Raw genomic sequence first — 26,697 nt, 5'->3', positions numbered from 1 at the left:
TGACTTGCTCCTTTCTTTCATCCTCCGTTATTCATTCATTCGTTCATTCAACCAGTCGTATTTATTGAGCGCTTACTGCATGCAGAGCACTGTACTAAGCACTTGGAAAATACAGTTCAGCAATAGAGACAATCGCTGCCCACAATGGGCTTACAGTCGGTGGGGCAGGGGGCAGACAGACATCGAAACAAGTAAACAGGCATCAATATAAATAAATAGAATTATCCTCCCTCCCACCCCTCAGCACATATGTTCGTAATAATAATAATGATGGCATTTATTAAGCGCTTACTATGTGCAAAGCACTGTTCTAAGCGCCGGGGAGGTTACAAGGTGGTCAGATTGTCCCAAAGGGGGCTCACAGTCTTAATCCCCATTTACAGAAGAGGTAACTGAGGCACAGAGAAGTTAAGTGACTTGCCCAAAGTCACACAGCTGACAATTGTCAGAGCTGGGATTTGAACCTATGACCTCTGACTCCCAAGCCCGTGCTCTTTCCACTGAGCCATGCTGCTTCCCTGAAGCATATCTGCTGCATATCTTTATATATCTGTAATTTATTTGTTTCTATAAATGTCTGTCTCCCCCTGTAGACCGTGAGCTCGTTGTGGGCAGGGAGTGTGTCTGTTTGTTATGTTGTACTCTCCAAAGCACTTAGTAGAGTGCTTGGCACACTGTAAGCGTTCAATAAATGCGATTGAATGAATGAATGAAATACGATTGAATGAATGAATGACATTGTTAAAATTTTGAAATCCGGGCCCAATAAGATATATTATTTTCTGCGGCTACCATTTAAAAATATGCATTTCTGTAGACGATTCCAAATTCCACTGATGAAATGAAAATAAATAGTGATAGTGAAGCAATTTGTATAATTGTATCATAGTTCTTATTAGCAAGCCTACTGATGTAGGCTTCATTCCAGTTTGCTCCTCTGGGACCAGAAGAGGTTATTCTTGGTAAAAAGACAAAACAAAACAAAACCTTCTAAATTTGACTCCACATGGGTCTTACTTTACATGTTAAATAAAAGTGTTACTTCATGATTTCCCCTCCTTGATTACCACTCTTTGGTTAGAAATTCCCAATGAAGGAAAAAAAAATTCAGTTGAGGAGCAACCAGGTAATTAAACATGGTCAGATTATTTTACCTAAGAACACTTTAAGAATTCTTACACCCCATTAAATAATCTTAAAAAAAAAAGCTTCTGTATGTATTCTTGGGAGAGCACAGCAGTAACAAGGAGGTTGTAGACTATTGTGGAGCAAAGACAAAGCTTTTACAAAAAAGTATATTTTGCAAAGTATTTTGCAAAAGAGCCAAAATAAAACAGGAAGCCAATGAAACAGAAGGGCAGGTTTTCAAATATAGAGGTAAATACATATTTATGTATCTATATATATACATAAAGTAAATTAAAGAGTAAATCAAAATGAATTAAAATGTACCTGTGTATATAAGTGATTGGGTAGAGGTGCATATTTTTGCTTTCTCCATCTCCCTCTCTATCTAGAGCCCATAGATACTAATTGAACGTGCACATTAAAAGCTGTAGTGAATCAAATGATGGTATTTACAAGCATCAACTTGTAAATAATAATTGGGCTAATTGTTAAGTGCATACTATATGACAGATGCTTAACAAATAATAATAATAATAATAATAATAATGGTATTTGTTAAGCGTTTACTATGTGCCAAACACTGTTCTAAGCGCTGGGGTAGATACATAGTGATCTGTTTGTCCACATGAGGCTCATAGTCTTCATCCCCATTTTGCAGATAAGGAAACTGAGGCACAGAGAAGTGAAGTGGCTTGCCCAAGGTCACACAAACAGGCAAGAGGCGGAGCTGGGATTAGAACCCATGTCCTCTGACTCTCAAGCCCGGGCTCTTTCCACTAAGCCACGCTGCTTCTCATAATTATTAAATTAAATTATTAAATTAAATAACCACAATTATCATTATTATTAAACAATCTAAATGGTCAGGCACAATAGGGCTTTCCCACACAGGGCTCACAGTATTAGTCCCCATTTTACAGACGAGGTCACTGTGGCCCAGAGAGGTGAAGTGACTTACCCAAGGTCCCACAACAGACAAGTGGTGGAGCCGGGATTAGAACTGACTTCCAAGCCCGTGCCCTTTCCACTAGGCCGTGCCGCTCTACCCTTCTCGAGGGCAAAGATTGTGTCTACTCTCTTTATTATATTCCCCCGAGTGCTCAGTACTGTGCTCTGCCCAGAGTAAGCACTCAATAAATACTACTGATTGAATTAGCAAGACAGGTTTTACAATGTTCTTTCATCTTCCACAATTTATTATTCTATTTATTTTATTAATGATGTGTATATATCTGTAATTCTATTTATATCGATGCTGTTGATGCCTGTCTGTTTGTTTTGTTGTCTGTGTCCCCGGCTTCTAGACTTTGAGCCCATTGTTGGGTAGGAATTGTCTCTATCTGTGGCCGAACTGTACCTTCCAAGTGCTTAGTACAGTGCTCTGCACACAATAAGCTATTTATTTATTTTATTACTCTATTTATTACTCTGTTTTATTTATTTTATTTGTACATATTTATTCTAATTATTTTATTTTGTTAAGATGTTTTGTTTTGTTCTCTGTCTCTCCCTTCTAGACTGTGAGCCCTCTGTTGGGTAGGGACCGTCTCTCTATGTTGCCAACTTGTACTTCCCAAGCGCTTAGTACAGTGCTCTGCACACAGTAAGCGCTCAATAAATACGATAAATACAAGTACAATCAACTGAGTACAAAACACTGTACTAAGCACTTAGGGAAGTACCAACCACAGAAACACAGATACACATACCCAGCTGTAAAAGAGTGTACAATCTAATGGACCTCTGTCCTATAGACACTTGAATGGATAAACAAGATACACGTAGTTGGGGTGGGGAGGTGACAGAGAAAGAAGATACACACGGGCAATCAACGAATCCGTGGTATTTATTTAGTGCGTATTATCTGCAGTGGTTTATGTGCTTGAGAGAGTATAGTGCAACAGAGTTGGTAAAAGCTCTACCCTCAGTGAGCTTACAGTCTAAGGGAAAAGCATTAAAAAGTAAACACTAGATTTTCCTTTGTTTTCACTCCTGATTTATTTGATGTTATTTACAGCATCAATTCAGGCTTTTGGAAGCTCAGAAAAGAAATCAAGAAGTGGTTTCTTCGACATAAAACCGAAGAGGTCGTGGAACAGAACCTCCAGTTACTTCCGGGAAATCTTTGTGACTGTGGAGAGAAATGGAATGACTTCAAAGAGGAGGCGAATGATGCATTTTCCTCACTGTTTCAGGTAACAGCTCTTTGGCCGCAAGTAAGACCCATGGTCTGATAGAGTAGCAGGGAAGGTTAGTTGAAAACCGAGTGCCCCTGATTCTCCTGCTCAAGACCCGAGTTCCACTGTAGCTGCCGGAGACCCTGATTCGGCTAAGGCTGGATCCTAACAGAAAATGAGAATTCCCTGTTGCAAGAGTGTAAGCACTGCCAGAAACTGCAGCCAGTGGAACCAGGTAAGATGTTTCCTAGGTGGTGTGAGAGCATTTTCATGCGAGGGTTGTTCTCAAATGAGACACTCAATTTGAAAGATTTGTTGCGTGGGTGATCCATTCTAAAAGAATTTCAGGTAAAAATGTCATAAAAATGTTCACAGGAAGAAATACCTGAAAAGGGAAATGACCCGTCGAGCGCTCACGTCAAAAACTGCCCGGATGAAGTGGCAACGACTTGAACATAGGGTCACAGAGAATGACAACTTCCGGTATGGAGACTGATATGAACAGGCTGCTAAAGGTATGGCTTATCAGAGATTTCACTGTTGTTCCTTGCTCTAAAAATACCGAAGAATGCACTGATTTAGTACACTATTGCCAGAAAAAAGAATAAATCTATATTTTGGATAATTCCAGCCCTTTTGTTCCAATTTCAAAACCTAACTTGGGAAATCATTGAAATCCTGTTTGGCAGAATCCCTCAGAAAAATCAACATCTATTGTCTTTGTATTGCCGTTTTCCTTTTGTAATTTTATTTACCATTTTTGTGGGGTGGGTGGGAAATAGCAACGTGAAGAACTCACAGAAAGAAGAGAGAAACTTTCAGAAAGAAGGGAGCAGGCCATCAAAGAGAATGGAGATGGGGATAAAAATGTACATAGCACTAATGAGGAGACGGAATCACCAACTGCGAACATCGATTACATCAATGATAGTGTTTCTGACTGTCAAGCCAGTATCATGCAGATGGAGGAAGCAAAGGTTAGTTACATATTAAACGTGAAGTGATTAATAATTTGAAAGAAAACTCTCTGTGAACCTTTCACAGGTAATAATTTTCTGTTTTAAGGTGCATTTAAGCGTGACATCTTTTAGCAGCGAAGGTTACACACAATCTGTTCTTTAGTCTTACATATAGGTAAAAATATAAACCCACTCTGCTTGTAAGAGGCCAAGTTGATAGTCTTTGTTGAGTTAAATCCCAGTATATGAAATTAATAGAAATGTGAATTGAAATGAAAGCTTTGCCCGAAGGAAAAATCCCAGTGTGACTCACTTACTACTTTGGTGTGTAGCACTTATTAAGTATTCGTTTGATTTATTTTAAAATATTGATTCTTGCAGCCTGAAAGGGAGACTAAAGGAACCCTTTCTTGGATAAAGTATAATGGAGCTGCTCGTAACTCTAGTTACAATATCAATAAACAGGCAAGTGTCCTTGAAATAACTTCTTAATTCTCGCCTTTCAATTTTGCACAGCCGAATCGTGACCATACTGTGTGTTTTGCAGGAAGGTGAGACCCCCTGATGTCACTGCAATGATCAGTGCTTGCACTTTAACTTTGCACTTCTTGTTACCTTCCTAGACCATTTCTCGTCAATGGGCATCAATATGAGATTCAGTATGTAGTGTTCATTGGGAAGTGGGGGGTGAATGTGATTTTTTTAATTTTGGAAAGCACCACAAAGCACAGTTTATAAATCTGAAACGGATACTACCTGCACCCGAACCCTCCAATCTATTCCAGCCTTTCATAATACTTGCCAGCTGGTTATTTTTGAATCAGATTGTTTCTTCTTCATCCTTGGAATTCACTTCAAACTGATGGGATAAGCTTCTCTGGCTAGATAAGCCGCAAAGCCAATTCTAAAGCCATGTTCTCTTTCTCGTTTAACTTTTGCATTCATCTAGACTGCGAGCCCGTTGTTGAGTAGGGACCGTTGTTGCTATATGTTGCTAACTTGTGCTTCCCACGCACTTAGTACAGCGCACAGTAAGCACTCAATAAATACGATTGAATGAATGAATGAATGAATTTGTGCTTAGTACGGTGAGCGCTCAATAAATACGATTGGATGAATTTGTCCATAACTAAGGAGTTTTGGGAAAAAAGCCACCCTGAATCCTGGACGCGTTCTTTTTGCACGGGATAAACAATAATAAATCACCCGGGGCTCACCATTTCATGGCCCTGGGATGTGCCTTGACGGTGTCTTTAATTCGACTCTCTCAAAGCCTTAGAGGGGCCGCCATCATGTGAATTTCAGCCCTGTTCTCTCCTTTCGAAAAGATATTGCATTTTTCCCCCCTCTCTGGGCTAGCGCAGAGTCAGGAAGAAGAGTGAGGTTTTTTTTTTGTTTTTCCAGGGCCCTCATTCGGTATTTTCCAAGGTGAGAATTGCCTATTTCCAGGGAGTTTGCACCCGAATCTGGGGAGGGTGTGCACGGTTGGTGGGAACTGAAGGGGTTCCGGGCCCGGGATTGCCGCGGTGTAGACCCAGATCCACACCCAGACGCACAACACACAACCCCACCCCCCACCCACACACAGCGTTTCGCAGGTGAGCCGGGGAAGGACCGGCTCTGGTGTCAACGGGGCGGGGACTTCGGGGGTCCGGGTAGGGAGACCAAGAAGACCCCCCGACCCTAAACTCATTTGGGAACCCTTCCCTTCCTTTGAAGCCCACATTATTCGCCTCTACCACCCCCTCCAGATTCTTGTAGCCGTCATCTACCGCCCTCCTGGCCCCACTTCCAACTTCTTTAACGACTTTGACCCCTTCCTCACCTTCCTTCTCTCCTTCTCCATGCCCACTCTGATCCTCGGAGACTTCAATATCCACATGGATATCCCTGACGACTCCTCTGCTGCCCGCTTTCTATCTCTCCTTGACACTGCCAACCTCTTCCTCCACCCCACCTCACCCACTCACCAACTTGGTCATACCCTCGACCTCATCATCTCCTATCGCTGCACTGTGTCTACCCTCACCAACTCTGAAATCCCTCTCTCTGATCATAATCTTCTCACCTGCCTCCTCACTCACACTCCTTTCCCCTGTAAATCCGTATTACTCCCTCACAGAGATCTCCACTCTCTGGACCCCACCCATCTTTCGGAGCGCCTCATACCCCACCTCGCTGCCCTCTCCTCTCTACCCAGTCTTGATGATCAGATTACTGCTGTCAACTCTACCCTTTCTACTCAACTAGACTCACTCACTCCCCTTTCCCTTCGACACTCTCGTACCACTAACCCACAGCCCTGGATCACAGCCACTGTCCGCCTCCTTCGCTCTTATGCTCGAGCTGCCGAATGCTGCTGGCGAAAGTCTAAACACCATGCCAACCTCGTTCACTTCAAGTTTATCCTTTCCTGCCTTAACTCAGCCCTCTCTTCTGCCGGACAAAACTATTTCTCCTCCCTTATTGACACCCATGCCCATCACCCCCGCCAGCTCTTCCGTACATTCAACTCCCTTCTCAGGCCCCCGGTTCCTCCCCCTCCTCCTTCCCTCACCCGCAATGATCTGGCCTTCTGCTTCATTAACAAAATTAAATCCATCAGGTCCGACCTCCCCAAAGTCACGTCCCCCCCCCTTCTCCAACCCCCTGGCTCTCAACACTCTCTGCTACTCTCCCATCCTTCCCAGCAGTATCCTCAGAGGAGCTCTCCTCCCTCCTCTCAAGTGCTACTCCGGCCACCTGTGCTTCTGACCCCATTCCCTCTCATCTCATGAAATCTCTCGCTCCATCCCTTCTCCCCTCCTTAACTTCCATCTTCAACCGCTCACTCTCCACTGGTTCCTTCCCCTCTGCCTTCAAACATGCCCATGTCTCCTCCATCCTAAAAAAACCCTCTCTTGACCCCACCTCACCTTCTAGTTATCGCCCCGTATCCCTCCTACCATTCCTTTCCAAACTCCTTGAACGAGTTGTCTACACGCGCTGCCTAGAATTCCTCAACAACAACTCTCTCCTCGACCCCCTCCAGTCTGGCTTCCGTCCCCTACATTCCACGGAAACTGCCCTCTCAAAGGTAACCAATGACATCCTGCTTGCCAAATCCAACGGCTCATACTCTCTCCTAATCCTCCTCGACCTCTCAGCTGCCTTTGACACTGTGGACCACCCCCTTCTCCTCAACACGCTATCTGACCTTGGCTTCACAGACTCCGTCCTCTCCTGGTTCTCCTCTTATCTCTCCGGTCGTTCATTCTCAGTCTCTTTTGCAGGCTCCTCCTCCCCCTCCCATCCTCTTACTGTGGGGATTCCCCAAGGTTCAGTGCTTGGTCTCCTTCTGTTCTCGATCTACACGCACTCCCTTGGTGACCTCATTCGCTCGCACGGCTTCAACTATCATCTCTACGCTGATGACACCCAGATCTACATCTCTGCCCCTGCTCTCTCCCCCTCTCTCCAGGCTCGCATCTCCTCCTGCCTTCAGGACATCTCCATCTGGATGTCTGCCCGCCACCTAAAGCTCAACATGTCGAAGACTGAACTCCTTGTCTTCCCTCCCAAACCTTGCCCTCTCCCTGACTTTCCCATCTCTGTTGACGGCACTACCATCCTTCCCGTCTCACAAGCCCGCAACCTTGGTGTCATCCTCGACTCCGCTCTCTCATTCACCCCTCACATCCAAGCCGTCACCAAAACCTGCCGGTCTCAGCTCCGCAACATTGCCAAGATCCGCCCTCTCCACTTCAATCCATACCGCTACCCTGCTCATTCAAGCTCTCATCCTATCCCGTCTGGACTACTGCATCAGCCTTCTCTCTGATCTCCCATCCTCGTGTCTCTCCCCACTTCAATCCATACTTCATGCTGCTGCCCGGATTATCTTTGTCCAGAAACGCTCTGGGCATATTACTCCCCTCCTCAAAAATCTCCAGTGGCTACCAATCAATCTGCGCATCAGGCAGAAACTCCTCACCCTGGGCTTCAAGGCTCTCCATCACCTCACCCCCTCCTACCTCACCTCCCTTCTCTCCTTCTACAGCCCACCCCGCACCCTCCTGCTCCTCTGCCGCTAATCTCCTCACCGTACCTCGTTCTCGCCTGTCCCGCCATCGACCCCCGGCCCACGTCATCCCCCGGGCCTGGAATGCCCTCCCTCTGCCCATCCACCAAGCTAGCTCTCTTCCTCCCTTCAAGGCCCTACTGAGAGCTCACCTCCTCCAGGAGGCCTTCCCAGACTGAGCCCCTTCCTTCCTCTCCCCCTCGTCCCCCTCTCCATCCCCCCATCTTACCTCCTTCCCTTCCCCACAGCACCTGTATATATGTATATATGTTTGTACATATTTGTTACTCTATTTATTTATTTTACTTGTACATATCTATTCTATTTATTTTATTTTGTTAGTATGTTTGGTTTTGTTCTCTGTCTCCCCCTTTTAGACTGTGAGCCCACTGTTGGGTAGGGACTGTCTCTATATGTTGCCAACTTGTACTTCCCAAGTGCTTAGTACAGTGCTCTGCACACAGTAAGCCCTCAATAAATACGATTGATGATGATGATAACTAATAATAATAATAATAATAATAGTAATAATAATAATGGCAAATAACTGTTTTAAAGCGCCGGGGAGGTTGCAAGGTGATCATGCTTGCCCACGTGGAGTTTACAAATAAGGGAACTGAGGTCCAGAGAATAATAATAATGATGGCATTTAGTAAGCGTTTGCTAGCACTCAGTAAATACGATTGAATGAATGAATGAGTGCCGAGGCCCCGGGGCGGGACGGCGTCCGCCGGGCAGTGTGATGGAGCTGGGGTAATAATAATAATAGGAATAATAGTAATGGGACTGTCTCTATATGTTGCCAACTTGTACTTCCCAAGCGCTTAGTACAGTGTCCTGCACACAGTAAGCGCTCAATAAATACGATTGATTGATTGCTTGATTTATTAAGTCGTTACTATGTGCAAAGGACTGTTTTAACCGCCGGGGAGGTTGCAAGGTGATCAGGTTGGCCCACGTGGAGCTCACAGTCTTCATCCCCGTTTTACAGATAAGGGAACTGAGGCCCAGAGAATAATAATAATGGTGGCGTTTATTAAGCGCTTACTAGCGCTCAGTAAATACGATTGAATGAATGAATGAGTGCCGAGGCCCCGGGGCGGGACAGGCATCCGACGGGGGTCCGCCGGGCAGTGTGATGGAGCCAGGGGAACAATAATAATAATAATAATGGCATTTATTAAGTCGTTACTATGTGCAAAGAACTGTTTTAAGCGCCGGGGTGGTTGCAAGGTGATCAGGTTGGCCCACGTGGAGCTCACAGTCTTCATCCCCGTTTTACAGATAAGGGAACTGAGGCCCAGAGAATAATAATAATGATGGCATTTATTAAGCGCTTACTAGAGCTCAGTAAATGCGATTGAATGAATGAATGAGTGCCGAGGCCCCGTGGGGCAGTGTGATGGAGCTGGGGGAATAATAATAATAATTATAATGATGATGATGATGATAATAATAATAATAATAGCATTTATTAAGGCGTTACTATGTGCAAAGAACTGTTTTAAGCGCCGGGGAGTTTGCAAGGTGATCAGGTTGGCCCACGTGGAGCTCACAGTCTTAATCCCCGTTTTACAGATGAGGGAACTGAGGCACAGAGAATAATGATAATGATGGCATTTATTAAGCGCTTGCTAAGTGCAAAGCACTGTTCTTAGCGTCGGGGAGGTTGCAAGGTGATCGGGTTGGCCCACGTGTTCATCCCCGTTTTACAGATGAGGGAACTGAGGCACAAGAGAATAATGATAATGATGGCATTTATTAAGCACTTACTATGTGCAAAGCACCGTTCTAAGCGCCGGGGAGGTTGCAAGCTGATCGGGTTGGCGCACGTGTTCATCTGATAATGATGGCGTTTATTAAGCGCTTACTATGTGCAAAGCACTGTTCCAAACGCCGGGGAGGTTGCAAGGTGATCGGGTTGGCCCACGTGGAGCTCACAGTCTTCATCCCCGTTTTAGATGAGGGAACTGAGGCACAGAGAATAATGATAATGATGGCATTTTATTAAGCACTTACTATGTGCAAAGCACTGTTCTAAGCACCGGGGAGGTTGCAAGGCGGTATGGTTGGCCCACGTGGAGCTCAGTCTTAATCCCCGTTTTCCAGATGAGGGAACTGAGGCCCAGAGAAGTGAAGTGACTTGCCCAAAGTCACCCAGCTGACACGTGGCGGAGTTGGGATTTGAACCCAAGACCCCTGACTCCAAAGTCCGTAGTTTTTCCACTGAGCCACTCCAGCCTTAATGTCCACCCTCCACCCCGTCCTCTCTCTCTCCCTTCCTCCCCCCCCGCGGCTCCCGGGCCTTGGCCGCCGGCTTCCCCCACCCTGCCCGCCAGGCCCCTTCTACACTAGTGAGCCCGTTGTTGCCAACTTGTACTTCTCCAGCGCTTAGTATAGTGCTCGGCACACAGTAGGCGCTCAATAAGGACGATTGAATGAATGAATGAATGAATGAATGAGGGGGTGGTGGCCGGGTGGGGGGCGCCCTCTGGCGGCGGTACCGGCGGGATGCCCGGGCAGGGGGGTGGGGGGGGCGCGCCCTCTGGCGTCGGCGTCAGCGAGATGCTCTGAGCAGGGAGTTGGGGGGGGCGCGCTATCTGGCGGCGGTGCCGGCGAGATGCTCTGAGCGGGGAGTTGGGGGGGGGCGCCCTCTGGCGTCGGCGAGATGCTCTGAGCGGGGAGTGGGGGTGCGCGCCCTCTGGTGGCGGCGCTGGCGAGATGCCCTGAGCTCGGAGTCCGGGGGGGGGCGCGCCCTCTGGTGGTGGTGCCGGCGAGATGCTCTGAGCGGGGAATGGGGGGCGCGCCCTCTGGTGGCGGTACCGGCCAGATGCTCTTAGCGGGGAATGGGCGGGGGGGGGGCGGGGAGCGCGCCCTCTGGGCTTTGGAGTCCGGAGTCATGGGTTCGAATTCCGCCCCCGCCACGTGTCGGCCGTGTGACTTTGGTCAAGTCACTTCACTTTTCTGGGCCTCAGTTCCCTCATCTGGAAAATGGGGATGGAGACTGCGAACCCCCCGTGGGATAACCTGATCCTGTAACGTCCCCAGCGCTTAGAACAGTGCCTGGCACATAGTAAGTGCCTAATAAGTGCAATCAGTATTATTATGATATTATTATTATGATATGGTATTATTATTGTTATTGGAGAGGCAGCATTGCCCAGTGCTTGGGACATAGTAAGCGCCTGATAAATGCCATCAATGTTATTATGATAATATTATTATGATATGATATTATTATTAAAGAAGCAGTGTGGCTCAGTGGAAAGAGCATGGGCTTTGGAGTCAGGGGTCATGGGTTCAAATCCCAACTCCGCCACGTGTCGGCTGTGTGACTTTGGGCAAGTCACTTCACTTCTCTGGGCCTCAGTTCCCCGTCTGGAAAATGGGGATGAAGACTGCGAGCCCCCCCGTGGGACAACCTGATCTTGTAACCTCCCCAGTGCTTACAACAGTGCTTGGCACAGTAGTAAGTGCCTAATCAATGCCATCAGTATTATTATGATATTATTATAATTATGTGATCTCATTATGATATGATATTATTATTATTATAGAAGCAGTGTGGCTCAGTACTTGGCACATAGTAAGCACCTAGTAAATGCCATCAGTATTATTACGATATGATATTATTGTTATTATTAAAGAAGCAGTGTGGCTCAGTGGAAAGAGCAGAGGCTTTGGAGTCAGGGGTCATGGATTTGAATTCCGACTCTGCCACTTGTCGCCCGTGTGACTTTGGGCAAGTCACTTCACTTCTCTGGGCCTCAGTTCCCTCATCTGGGAAATGGGGATGAAGACTGTGAGCCCCCCATTGGACAACCTGATCTCCTTGTCACCTCCCCAGCGCTTAGAACAGTGCTTGGCCCATAGTAAGCGCCTAATAAATGTCATCAGTATTATTACGTGCGGAGAGGGGATGGGGGAGGGCACCCTGCACCCCACGGGCGAGGGCCGGACTCGGGGCTCGGCTGCTGGGGGAAAACACCCTAAACACTCCGCAACTCTGGGGAAACCTGAGTTCGACGGGCAATGTGCAGCCGTTTCATCCATTCAGTTGTATTTATTGAGCGCCAACTTTTTGCAAAGCACTGGACTAAGTACTGTACCTGCAAAGCAGCTTGACAAGCAATAGGATCGAAGGAATGAAAGACTCCTCGTGAAAGACTCATCCCCACTCTTAGCCCCGCGACACTTGCATCCGTACCTGTAATTTATTCTTTGTATTAATAATGATAATGGCATTTATTAAGCGCTTAGTATGTGCAAAGCACTGTTCTGAGCTCTGGGGGAGGATACAAGGTGCTCAGGTTGACCCACGTGGGGCTCACAGTCTTCATCTCCATTTTGCAGATGAGGTAACTGAGGCACAGGGAATAATAATGATAATAATAATAATAGTAATAATAATAATAATAATGGCATTTATTTATCACTTACTATGTGCAAAGCACTGTTCTAAGCACCGGGAGAGGATACAAGGTGATCAGGTTGTCCCACGTGAGGCTCCCGGTCTTCATCCCCATTTTACCTGTGAGGGAACTGAGGCACAGAGAAGTTAAATGGTTTGCCCAAAGTCCCACAGCTGGCAAGTGGAGGAGTCAGGATTCGAACCCATAACCTTTAGCTCCGAAGCCCGTGCTCTTTTTCACTGAGCCACTGAAAGACGCCTTCTGCGTCACCCTGACGTGCTCCCTTTATTCATCTGTGAGCCCACTGTTGGGTAGGGACCGTCTCTTTATGTTGCCAACTTGTACTTCCCAAGCGCTTAGTACAGTGCTGTGCACACACTAAGCGCTCAGTGAATACGATTGAAATACGATTGAATGGATCCTCACTCCCAGCCCCGCGTCACTTTCATCCGTATCTGTAATTTATTTCTATCAATGTCTATCTCCCCCTTTTATATTATTTCATTGTACTCTCCCAAACGCTTAGTACGGTGTTCTGCACACAGTCAGTGCTCAATCAATACTGAAAACTGGCTGACAGTGAAACGAGCTCCAGCTGGGGAATCAGAGGAAGTGGGTTCTAATCCCGGCTCCGCCACTTGTTTGCTGTGTGACCTTGCGCAAGCCACTTCACTTCTCTGTGCCTCAGTGACCTCATCTGTAAAATGGGGATGAAGACTGTGAGCCCCCCGGGGGACAACCTGATCACCTTGTATCCTCCCCAGTGCTTAGAACAGTGCTTGGCACATAGTAAGCGCTTGACAAATACCATAATAGTCATTATTATTCATTCATTCAGTCAGTCCTTTTATTGAGCACTTACTGTGTGCAGAGCACTGTACTAAGCGCTTGGGAAGTTCAAGTAAGAGAAGCGGCGTGGCTCAGTGGAAAGAGCTCGGGCTTTGGAGTCAGAGGTCATGGGTTCGAATCCCTGCTCCGCCACATGTCTGCTGTGTGACCTTGGGCAAGTCACTTCACTTCTCTGAGCCTCAGTTACCTCATCTGTTAAATGGGGATTAAGACTGTGAGCTCCCCCATGGGACAACCTGATATTACCTTGTATCTACCCCGGCGCTTAGAGCAGTGCTTGGCACATAGTAAGTGCTTGACAAATACCATAGTAATCATTATTATTCATTCATCTAGTCAGTCCTTTTATTGAGCGCTTACTTTGTGCAGAGCACTGTACTAAGCGCTTGGGAAGTGCAAGGAAGAGAAGCAGCGTGGCTAAGTGGAAAGAGCTCCGGCTTTGGAGTCAGAGGCCATGGGTTCGAATCCCTGCTCCGCCACATCTCTGCTGTTTGGCCTTGGACTAGTCACTTCTCTGAGCCTCAGTTACCTCATCTGTAAAATGGGGATGAAGACTGTGAGCCCCCCGTGGGACAACCACCCCATCCCCCCTGCCTTACCTCCTTCCCCTCCCCAGAGCACCTGTATATGTGTATATGTGTTTGTACGGATTTATTACTTTATTTATTTGTACACATTCATTCTACTTATTTTATTCTGTTAATATGGTTTGATTTGTTCTCTGTCTCCCCCTTCTAGACTGTGAGCCCGCTGTTGGGTAGGGACCGTCTCTGTATGTTGCCTACTTGGACTTCCCAAGCGCCTAGTACAGTGCTCTGCACACAGTAAGCGCTCAATAAATACGATTGAATGAATGAACCTGATTACCTTGTATCCACCCCAGCGCTTAGAGCAGTGCTTGGCACATAATAAGCGCTTGACAAATATCATCGTAATCATTATTATTCATTCATTCGTATTTATTGAGCGCTTACTGTGTGCAGAGCTCTGTACTAAGCGCTTGGGAAGTACAAGTTGTATTTCTATTCACTCAATCGTATTTACTGAGCGCTTACTGTGTGCAGAGCACTGTACTAAGCGCTTGGAAAGTACAGTACAGCAATAAAGAGAGACAATCCCCCGCAACGAGCTCTTAGTCTATAGGTGGGGGAGACAGACTTCAATCGCAATAAACGGACGTCAGTATAAAGAAATAAAACGTCAAATAAAGATGGAAGTGCTGTGGGGTGGAGACGGGGGAAAATCAAAGGGAGGGTGATTTTTGAAAAATCAAAAATCAGGGTGATGTAGAGGGGAGTGAGAGAGGAAGAAAAGTGTCACAATCGGGGAAGACCTCTTGGAGGAGGGGTGCCTTCAGTGAGCCTTTGAATAATATAATAATAATGATTTCCTTCAACCGTATTTATTGAGCGCTTACTGTGTGCAGAGCACTGTAGTAAGCGCTTGGGAAGTACAAGTTGGCAACATATAGAGACGGTCCCTACCCAGCAGTGGGCTCACAGTCTAGAAGGGGGAGACAGAGAACAAAGCAAAACATATTAAAATAAGTAGAATATGTACAATGATGATAGTATTTGTATGCGCTCACTATGTGCCAAGCACCTTTCTGAGCGCTGAGCACGGTTTGAAGAGAAGCAGCGTGGCTCAGTGGCAAGAGCTTTGGAGTCAGAGGTCATGGGTTCAAATGCCGGCTCCGCCACTTGTCAGCTCCGTGGCTTTGGGCAAGTCACTTCACTTCACCTTGGTCCTCTCCCTGACTTTCCCATCTCTGTTGACGGCACTACCATCCTTCCCGTCTCACAAGCCCGCAACCTTGGTGTCATCCTCGACTCCGCTCTCTCATTCACCCCTCACATCCAAGCCGTCACCAAACCTGCCGGTCTCAGCTCCGCAACATTGCCAAGATCCGCCCTTTCCTCTCCATCCAAACCGCTACCCTGCTCATTCAAGCTCTCATCCTATCCCGTCTGGACTACTGCACCAGCCTTCTCTCTGATCTCCCATCCTCGTGTCTCTCTCCACTTCAATCCATACTTCATGCTGCTGCCCGGATTATCTTTGTCCAGAAACGCTCTGGACATATTACTCCCCTCCTCAAAAACCTCCAATGGCTACCGATCAATCTGTGCATCAGGCAGAAACTCCTCACCCTGGGCTTCAAGGCTCTCCATCACCTCGCCCCCTCCTACCTCACCTCCCTTCTCTCCTTCTACTGCCCAGCCCGCACCCTCCGCTCCTCCACCACTAATCTCCTCACTGTACCTCGCTCTCGCCTGTCCCACCATCGACCCCCGGCCCACGTCATCCCCCGGGCCTGGAATGCCCTCCCTCCACCCATCCGCCAAGCTAGCTCTCTTCCTCCCTTCAAGGCCCTGCTGAGAGCTCACCTCCTCCAGGAGGCCTTCCCAGACTGAGCCCCTTCTTTCCTCTCCCCCTCGTCCCCCTCTCCATCCCCCCGTCTTACCTCCTTCCCTTCCCCACAGCACCTGTATATATGTATATATGGTTGTACATATTTATTACTCTATTTATTTATTTATTTATTTATTTATTTATTTATTTTACTTGTACATTTCTATCCTACTTATTTTATTTTGTTGGTATGTTTGGTTCTGTTCTCTGTCTCCCCCTTTTAGACTGTGAGCCCACTGTTGGGTAGGGACTGTCTCTATGTGATGCCAATTTGTACTTCCCAAGCGCTTAGTACAGTGCTCTGCACATAGTAAGCGCTCAATAAATACGATTGATTGATTGATTGATTCTCTGGGCCTCAGTGACCCCGTCTGTCAAATGGGGATGGAGACTGTGAGCCCCCCATGGGACAACCTGGTCACCTTGTAACCTTTCCAGTGCTTAGAACAGTGCCTTGCGTGGCTCAGTGTAAAGAGCCTGGGTTCTGGAGTCAGAGGTCATGGGTTCAAATCCCGGCTCCGCCTCTTGTCAGCTGTGAGACTTTGGGCAAATCACTTCACTTCTCTGAGCCTTATTTCCCTCATCTGTCAAATGGGAATGAAGACTGTGAGCCCCCCCGTAGGCCAACCTGATCATCTTGTAACCTTCCCAGCGCTTAGAATGGTGCTTTGCACACAATAAGCGCTTAATAAAGGCCATCGTTATTACTATTATTATTAAAATGGGGATGAAGACTGTGAGCCCCCCATGGGACAACCTGATCACCTTGTAACCTTCCCAGCACTTAGAACAGTGCTTTGCACATAGCAAGCGCTTAATAAAGGCCATCATTACTACTATTATTATTAAAATGGGGATGAAGACTGTGAGCCCCCCCGTGGGCCAACCTGATCATCTTGTAACCTTCCCAGCGCTTAGAATGGTGCTTTGCACGTAGTAAGCGCTTAATAAAGGCCATCATTATTACTATTATTATTAAAATGGGGATGAAGACTGTGAGCCCCCCATGGGCCAACCTGATCACCTTGTAACCTTCCCAGCGCTTAGAACAGTGCTTTGCACGTAGTAAGCAGCTTAATAAAGGCCATCATTATTACTATTAAAATGGGATGAAGACTGTGAGCTCCGCGTGGGACAACCTGATCACCTTGTACCCTTCCCAGCGCTTAGAACAGTGCTTTGCACGTAGCAAGTGCTTAATAAAGGTCATCATTATTACTATTATTATTAAAATGGGGATGAAGACTGTGAGCCCCCCGTGGGCCAACCTGATCACCATGTAACCTTCCCAGCGCTTAGAACAGTGCTTTGCGCATAGTAAGCGCTGAATAAATGCCATTATTATTATTATTATCATTTGAAGGGCGTGGAGAGGAATTGTCTGGGTGCAGTGTGGATCTGCTAGTTCCTCGGACCTCAAAGTCGGGCCTCGGCAGGATGCCCCCCTCCGCCTCCGCGGGTCCGGGCAGCGGAGACCAGAGTGGGCGCAGAGGGCCAGCCGGGCGAGGGGTGCGTCCGCCCCTCCCCACTGCGCCTGTATATATGTTTGTACAGATTTATTACTCTATTTATTTTACTTGTACATATTTACCGTTCTATTTATTTTGTTCACGATGTGCATCTAGCTTTACTTCTATTTATTCTGATGACTTGACACCCGTCCGCATGTTCTGTTTTGTTGCCCGTCTCCCCCTTCTCGACTGTGAGCCGGTTGTTGGGTAGGGACCGTCTCTATATGTTGCCGACTTGTTGCCGACTTGCCAAGCGCTTAGTACAGTGCTCCGCACACAGTAAGTGCTCAATAAATACGATTGAATGAATGAGAGAGAGATGAACATGAGAAAGAGAGATTAGTGTGAGAAAGAGAGAAGCATGGGCCTGGGAGTTTGAGGACGTGGGTTCGAATCCCGGCCCCACCACACATCTGCGGTGTGCCCTTGGGCAAGTCACTTTGCTTGTCTGGGCCTCAGTTACCTTATCTGTAAATAGGGGATGATTGTGAGCTGCGTGTGGGACAGGGACTGTGTCCAATCTAATAAACTCGTGTAATTATCCCATCACTTAGAACAGTGCTTGGCACATAGTAAGTGCTTAACAAGCACCATAGTGATAATAATAATAATATCGATGGCATTTATAATAATAATAGATAATGTTGGTATTTGTTAAGCGCTTACTATGTGCAAAGCACTGTTCTAAGCGCTGGGGGGAACAGAAGGAGATGAGGTTGTCCCATGTGGGGCTCACAGTCTTAATCCCCATTTTACAGATGAGGGAACTGAGGCACAGAGAAGTGAAGTGACTTGCCCAAGGTCACACAGCAGACATGTGGGGGAGGTGGGATTCGAACCCATGACCTCTGCCTCCCAAGCCTGCGCTCTTTGCACTGAGCCACGCTGCTTCTCTAAAGCACTGTTCTAAGCGCTTGGGGGGATACAGTGTGATCAAGTTGTCCCACGTGGGGCTCACAGTCTTAATCCCCATTTTTACAGATGAGGTAACTGAGGCTCAGAGAAGTTAAGTGACTTGCCCAAGGTCACACAGCAGACTTGTGGTGGAGCCGGGATTTGAACCCATGACCTCTGACTCCAAAGCCCATGCTCTTTCCACTGAGCCACGGGCTGGGATTTATTAAGCGCTTACTATGTGCCAAGCACTGTTCTAAGCGCTGGGGAGGTTACAAGGTGATCAGGTTGTCCTACGGGGTGGGGGGCTCACAGTCTTAATCCCCATCTTACAGATGAGGTAACTGAGGCACAGAGAAGTTAAGTGACTTGCCCAAAGTCACACGGTCGACAGTTGGCAGAGCTGGAATTTGAACTCATGACCTCTGACCCCAAAGCCCCTGCTCTTTCCACTGAGCCACGCTGCTTCTCTAATCATTATTAGAGAGTGAGTTCATTCATTCAGTCATTTTTATTGAGCGCTTACTGTGTGCAGAGTACTGTACTAAGCACTTGGAAAGTGCAATTCGACAACAGAGACAAATCCCTTCCCAACAATCAATCAATCAATCGTATTTATTGAGCGCTTACTGTGTGCGGAGCACTGTACTAAGCGCTTAGTACAGCGGGCTCACAGGCTAGAAGAGCCACAGTCCAGAAGAGTTGGGGAGAGTGGCGGGGAGAGAGAGAGGGTAGTGGCTGGGATTTTTTCAGCTACACACAAATGTATCCAACCAGATTATCCTGTATCTACCCTGGCACTTAGCACCGTGCTTGGCACATAGTAAGCACGTATCCCAATTATTAATATTATTGGTGTCCTGTGAGTCGGGAGGGCGATATCAAAGGGAAAAGGAAGACGTTTGTCTTCGATGGAAGGGATGTGGTCAGCTCCTAGCTGGCTCATTCCCCGCTGGTCACCTTCCATTGTGGGGGTGGGGACGGGGGGCAGGGGTTGGATCATCCCGGTGTTGATTAGAAATGGAAATCTGGGATGGCGCAGGGCCCCTCTGTGGGGCGGGGTGGTGGTGGTCTGGGAAGGGGCCTGAAAGAGGCCTGGGAAGGGGGAGGAAAGTTCAACAGGATCCCTGGGGCTGGAGTGGAATCCAGCCAGCTTCTCAGACTGGGACAGGACAGCCCGAGAGGGGTCAGGGTCGGCTGAGAGTGGGCTCAATGGAACCAAAACCCCCAACCCTCGTTCTGACTCGCTTGCTTTGTGGAGAGCCCCGCACAAAACGCTTAGGAGGGTACACTACAACAGAGTTGGTAGATGTGACCCCTGCCCACAAGGAGTTTAGAGGAGGAGTTGGGCGTTAAAAACAGATTATTGGATTGGTTTCATCGCACCCCACAGACAAACGTTTGAAGTCAATGCCTGCCAATGACAAAGTAAGAAATCATCTTTAGGAGGGGGGAAGATGTAGCCATCTAGTCTCGGCTTGCTACCGCTTCAGCAGAACCCTTTAATTTTTGCCTCATGATGGCTTCTGCTTAGTTACTCGGTTTTATGAAGAAAAACTGGATCTCGCACCTGCAGTATTGGGGAACATCCAGCTCCTCCATTTTCCTCGCTTTTGGCCCGCTACACATCCGCCATACACCCCCTGGCCTGGAATGCCCCGCCTCCCCACATCCTCCTAGCTAGCTCTCTTCCTCCCTTCAAGGCCCTACTGAGAGCTCACCTCCTCCAGTAGGCCTTCCCAGACTGAGCCCCCTCCTTGCTCTCCCCCTCCTCCCCCTCTCCATCCCTCCCACCTTACCTCCTTCCCTTCCCCACAGCACCTGTATATATGTTTGTACGTATTTATTACTCTATTTATTTATTTATTTTACTTGTACGTATCTATTCTATTTATTTTATTTTGTTAATATGTTTTGTTTTGTTCTCTGTCACCCCCTTCTAGACTGTGAGCCCACTGTTGGGTAGGGACTGTCTCTATGTGTTGCCAACTTGTACTTCCCAAGCGCTTAGTACAGTGCTCTGCACACAGTAAGCGCTCAATAAATACGATTGATTGATTGATTGATTGTCAGCTGTGAGACTTTGGGCAAATCACTTCACTTCTCTGGGCCTCAGTTCCCTCATCTGTCGAATGGGGATGAAGACTGTGAGCCCCCCCGTGGGCCAACCTGATCATCTTGTAACCTTCCCAGCACTTAGAATGGTGCTTTGCACGTAGTAAGCGCTTAATAAAGGCCATTCGTTATTACTATTATTATTAAAATGGGGATGAAGACTGTGAGCCCCCCATGGGACAACCTGATCACCTTGTAACCTTCCCAGCACTTAGAACAGTGCTTTGCACGTAGCAAGCGCTTAATAAAGGCCATCATTATTACTATTATTATTAAAATGGGGATGAAGACTGTGAGCCCCCCGTGGGCCAACCTGATCACCTTGTAACCTTCCCAGCGCTTAGAACAGTGCTTTGCACGTAGTAAGCGCTTAATAAAGGCCATCATTATTACTATTAAAATGGGATGAAGACTGTGAGCTCCGCGTGGGACAACCTGATCACCTTGTACCCTTCCCAGCGCTTAGAACAGTGCTTTGCACGTAGCAAGTGCTTAATAAAGGTCATCATTATTACTATTATTATTAAAATGGGGATGAAGACTGTGAGCCCCCCGTGGGCCAACCTGATCACCATGTAACCTTCCCAGCGCTTAGAACAGTGCTTTGCGCATAGTAAGCGGCTGAATAAATGCCATTATTATTATTATTATTATCATTTGAAGGGCGTGGAGAGGAATTGTCTGGGTGCAGTGTGGATCTGCTAGTTCCTCGGACCTCAAAGTCGGTCCTCGGCAGGATGCCCCCCTCCGCCTCCGCGGGTCCGGGCAGCGGAGACCAGAGTGGGCGCAGAGGGCCAGCCGGGCGAGGGGTGCGTCCGCCCCTCCCCACTGTGCCTGTATATATGTTTGTACAGATTTATTACTCTATTTATTTTACTTGTACATATTTACTGTTCTATTTATTTTGTTCACGATGTGCATCTAGCTTTACTTCTATTTATTCTGATGACTTGACACCCGTCCGCATGTTCTGTTTTGTTGCCCGTCTCCCCCTTCTCGACTGTGAGCCGGTTGTTGGGTAGGGACCGTCTCTATATGTTGCCGACTTGTTGCCGACTTGCCAAGCGCTTAGTACAGTGCTCCGCACACAGTAAGTGCTCAGTAAATACGATTGAATGAATGAGAGAGAGATGAACATGAGAAAGAGAGATTAGTGTGAGAAAGAGAGAAGCATGGGCCTGGGAGTTTGAGGACGTGGGTTCGAATCCCGACCCCACCACACATCTGCGGTGTGCCCTTGGGCAAGTCACTTTGCTTGTCTGGGCCTCAGTTACCTTATCTGTAAATAGCGGATGATTGTGAGCTGCGTGTGGGACAGGGACTGTGTCCAATCTAATAAACTCGTGTAATTATCCCATCACTTAGAGCAGTGCTTGGCACATAGTAAGTGCTTAACAAGCACCATAGTGATAATAATAATAATAACGATGGCATTTATAATAATAATAATAATGATAATGTTGGTATTTGTTAAGCGCTTACTATGTGCAAAGCACTGTTCTAAGCGCTGGGGGGAACAGAAGGAGCTGAGGTTGTCCCATGTGGGGCTCACAGTCTTAATCCCCATTTTACAGATGAGGGAACTGAGGCACAGAGAAGTGAAGTGACTTGCCCAAGGTCACACAGCAGACATGTGGGGAGGTGGGATTCGAACCCATGACCTCTGCCTCCCAAGCCTGTGCTCTTTGCACTGAGCCACGCTGCTTCTCTAAAGCACTGTTCTAAGCGCTTGGGGGGATACAGTGTGATCAAGTTGTCCCACGTGGGGCTCACAGTCTTAATCCCCATTTTTACAGATGAGGTAACTGAGGCTCAGAGAAGTTAAGTGACTTGCCCAAGGTCACACAGCAGACTTGTGGTGGAGCCGGGATTTGAACCCATGACCTCTGACTGCAAAGCCCATGCTCTTTCCACTGAGCCACGGGCTGGGATTTATTAAGTGCTTACTATGTGCCAAGCACTGTTCTAAGCGCTGGGGAGGTTACAAGGTGATCAGGTTGTCCTACGGGGTGGGGGCTCACAGTCTTAATCCCCATCTTACAGATGAGGTAACTGAGGCACAGAGAAGTTAAGTGACTTGCCCAAAGTCACACGGTTGACAGTTGGCAGAGCCGGAATTTGAACTCATGACCTCTGACCCCAAAGCCCCTGCTCTTTCCACTGAGCCACGCTGCTTCTCTAATCATTATTAGAGAGTGAGTTCATTCATTCAGTCATTTTTATTGAGCGCTTACTGTGTGCAGAGTACTGTACTAAGCACTTGGAAAGTGCAATTCGACAACAGAGACAAATCCCTTCCCAACAATCAATCAATCAATCGTATTTATTGAGCACTTACTGTGTGCAGAGCACTGTACTAAGCGCTTAGTACAGCGGGCTCACAGGCTAGAAGAACCACAGTCCAGAAGAGTTGGGGAGAGTGGCGGGGAGAGAGAGAGGGTAGTGGCTGGGATTTTTTCAGCTACACACAAATGTATCCAACCAGATTATCCTGTATCTACCCTGGCACTTAGCACCGTGCTTGGCACATAGTAAGCACGTATCCCAATTATTAATATTATTGGTGTCCGTGAGTCGGGAGGGCGATATCAAAGGGAAAAGGAAGACGTTTGTCTTCGATGGAAGGGATGTGGTCAGCTCCTAGCTGGCTCATTCCCCGCTGGTCACCTTCCGTTGTGGGGGTGGAGACGGGGGACACGGGTTGGATCATCCCGGTGTTGATTAGAAATGGAAATCTGGGATGGCGCAGGGCCCCTCTGTGGGGCGGGGTGGTGGTGGTCTGGGAAGGGGCCTGAAAGAGGCCTGGGAAGGGGGAGGAAAGTTCAACAGGATCCCTGGGGCTGGAGTGGAATCCAGCCAGCTTCTCAGACTGGGACAGGACAGCCCGAGAGGGGTCAGGGTCGGCTGAGAGTGGGCTCAATGGAACCAAAACCCCCAACCCTCGTTCTGACTTTGACTTGTCTTGGTTCCCCCAGTTCTCCGTCAACTATGGGTCCTTTCCCATGGACGTTCCTGGTCTTGGGGTATCTGCTGTCAGGTAAGGCCCATGACCCCCTCCAGCCCTGGGGCTGGGGAAGGGGAGGTGATCCAGAGGCCAAAGACAGTCGAGGAGGGAAGGGTGGGAGGTTGGATTCATGAAGGGCGTTTGGATCACTTCCCTTCAGAGCCAGGAGTTGGGGGGAGGCAGAATCCTCCCCCCCTTCTAGATGTTTCTGTGTGCAGACCCAAGGGGTCTGCAGCAATCCACCCCAGCAAAGTGATGATAGTTGTCGGGGGGGTTCGTCTCCCAATATGGCCCTGCTCTCGCATCCCGGGCCTTGCCCCTCACCCCCGTACCACCTGGGGAAGGGAGAAAAAAAAAGACTGGTTTGGCCCCAAGCTCCCAAGGGCAGAGGGTCCCCATTATCATCATCAGTTGTATTTATTGAGCGCTTACTATGTGCAGAGCACTGTACTAAGCGCTTGGGAAGTACAAGTTGGCAACATATAGAGACAGTCCCTACCCAACAGTGGGCTCACAGTCTAAAAGGGGGAAGACAGAGAACAAAACCAAACATACTAACAAAATAAAATAAATAGAATAGATATGTACAAGTAAAATAAATAAATAAATAAATAGAGTAATAAATATGTACAAACATATATACATGTATACAGGTGCTGTGGGGAAGGGAAGGAGGTAAGAAGGGGGGGGATGGAGAGGGGGACAAAGGGGAGAGGAAGGAAGGGGCTCAGTCTGGGAAGGCCTCCTGGAGGAGGTGAGCTCTCAATAGGGCCTTGAAGGGAGGAAGAGAGCTAGCTTGGTGGATGGGCAGCAGGGAGGGCATTCCAGGCCCGGGGGAGGACGTGGGCCGGGGGTCAATGGCAGGACAGTCGAGAACAAGGTACGGTGAGGAGATTAGCAGCGGAGGAGCGGAGGGTGCGGGCTGGGCTGTAGAAGGAGAGAAGGTAGGTGAGGTAGGAGGGGGCGAGGTGATGGAGAGCCTTGAAGCCGAGGGTGAGGAGTTTCTGCCTGATGCGCAGATTGATTGGTAGCCACTGGAGATTTCTGAGGAGGGGAGTGATATGGCCAGAGTGTTTCTGGACAAAGATAATCCGGGCAGCAGCATGAAGTATGGATTGAAGTGGAGAGAGACATGAGGATGGGAGATCAGAGAGAAGGCTGATGCAGTAGTCCAGACGGGATAGGATGAGAGCTTGAATGAGCAGGGTAGCGTTATGGATGGAGAGGAAAGGGCGGACCTTGGCAATGTTGCGGAGCTGAGACTGGCAGGTTTTGGTGACGGCTTGGATGTGAGGGGTGAATGAGAGAGCGGAGTCGAGGTTGCGGGCTTGTGAGACGGGAAGGATGGTAGTGCCGTCAACAGAGACGGGAAAGTCAGGGAGAAGGCAAGGTTTGGGAGGGAAGACAAGGAGTTCAGTCTTCGACATGTTGAGCTTTAGGTGGCGGGCAGACATCCAGATGGAGATGTCCTGAAGGCAGGAGGAGATGCGAGCCTGGAGAGAGGGGGAGAGAGCAGGGGCAGAGATGTAGATCTGGGTGTCATCACCATTGACACTCCACTGAGTGTGGGTCAGGGGAGAGGACAGGATTCTGTCTCAGCTGCCTCAGGGGAATGGGAGATTCCTCTCCCCCTCATTCCTTCTGCCAGGCGTGGCAGGCCGCCCCCCCCCCCCCCCCACCGACAGGGCCAAACCAACTCTTGAGTTTGCCCCCGGCCACTGGTTCCCGGCAGGAGTGAGTGTCGGCTACCCCTAGTGACCCAAAGGAATTTCCGTGACTTCCTTCTGTCAAGAGAGGGGCCCGGCTCTGGGGGTGAGGGATAGGGTGAGGGTCGGCTCTCTGAGGCTGAGCTTGCTCCTGGAGGGGGTCCCAGGGTCGGATTACCCAGGCCCAGCTACTGGTCACAGCTCCCTGGGCTGAACCCAGGGGTCCTTGGCTCCCCAGGGCCAACATGGGGTGCCCCAACCCAGATTCCGGAAAGCAAAGGCTGTGAGTTGCAGAAGCGGGTGAGGGGGAGGTCTTGAGCGCAATAGCCGTTGTTTGTGGAGGTCTGGGGGATCCCCCAAAGAGGGAGCCCCCAAGTTGAAGGATGGGACGCCCCCTGCGGAGGGTCCAGTCTGACTGGACCGGCTCCAACTGGCTTCCCCCCACTCAGGTCTGCGACGCGGAGCCTTCCAGTCCCCGGTTCCCGCCATGACGCCGAACGAGGAGGAGCTGGTGTTGCCCCTGAACAGGTCATTCTCCCTGTGGTGCACCGGGGACAGCGAGATCAGCTGGCGGTTCCCCACGCTGGATGACGAGAGCTCCGGCGTGTCCATCCGCGGTGAGAAGAACAACTGCAGCAACTTCCTGTCCGTGCTGGAGGTGGCCAACGCCTCGGCCGTGCACACTGGCCTCTACACCTGTTACTACAACGACACGCAGGCCCAGGGGACCGGGATCATAGGCCGGAATATCTACGTCTACGTGCCTGGTGGGTGTGGGAGGCCCCCGTGGGCCGGTGGGCCCGTTGGGGTGGGGAAGAAGCCGACCATGGCTTCCATCCGGGGGCGCTGGAAGGGGAGATCTGTGGTTGGGGGTTGGACCGGCCCCCTTACAGAAATGGCGGGGGGCTGTTCTGCCAGTGAAGGGCAGTCAGAAGGACTTGGGTTCCAATTCTGGCTCTGCCACATTCAATCAATTGTATTTATTGAGCGCTTACTGTGTGCAGAGCACTGTACTATTCGCTTGGGAAGTACAAGTTGGCAACATATAGAGACGGTCCCTACCCAGCAGTGGCTCTATTGTACTTATTGAGCGATTACCGTGTGCAGAGCACTGTACTAATGTCTGCTGTGTGACCTTGGGTGAGTTACTTCATTTCTCCAGGCCTCAGTTCCCTCATCCGTAAAATGAGGATGAAGAGTATGAGCCCCATATGGGACGGGGACTGTGTCCAACCTGATTAACTCGTGTCTGACCAGCGCTTAGAGCAGTGCTTGGCACATAGGAAGCGCTTAACAAGTTTCATAATTATTATTATTATTATCCAGAGTGGAGATGGGGAACTCCAGGGGATCTGAGTCCACGGAGGAACCCTGTGCTGGTTGTCCTCCTGAATGTAGCTCACAGCAGGCACCCACCCCAGTTCTCTGCCCAAAGCAAGCATTCAGTCCAGCGCTCTGCCCACTGCAGAC

General features: G+C 48.6%; 1 protein-coding gene across 1 annotated transcript in view; it reads left to right on the top strand.

Moving 5' to 3' along the window:
- LOC119921770 overlaps nt 1-26,148 on the top strand; it is a 72,373-nt gene extending 46,225 nt beyond the window's left edge. Inside the window, exons 8-13 of the mRNA XM_038741814.1 lie at nt 3,146-3,323; nt 3,681-3,788; nt 4,088-4,282; nt 23,493-23,554; nt 25,677-25,994; nt 26,045-26,148. Coding sequence (XP_038597742.1) covers nt 3,277-3,323; nt 3,681-3,788; nt 4,088-4,282; nt 23,493-23,554; nt 25,677-25,994; nt 26,045-26,148 — 834 coding nt within the window. The 5' untranslated portion in view covers nt 3,146-3,276. The remainder of the gene's footprint in view (nt 1-3,145; nt 3,324-3,680; nt 3,789-4,087; nt 4,283-23,492; nt 23,555-25,676; nt 25,995-26,044) is intronic.
- The last annotated feature ends 549 nt before the right edge of the window (nt 26,149-26,697 follow it).

The sequence above is a fragment of the Tachyglossus aculeatus genome, unplaced genomic scaffold, assembly GCF_015852505.1.
Source record: "Tachyglossus aculeatus isolate mTacAcu1 unplaced genomic scaffold, mTacAcu1.pri SUPER_30, whole genome shotgun sequence".
NCBI lineage: Eukaryota > Metazoa > Chordata > Mammalia > Monotremata > Tachyglossidae > Tachyglossus > Tachyglossus aculeatus.
Note: the sequence above shows the minus strand (reverse complement) of the source record. Positions and strands in the feature narration are given on the sequence as shown.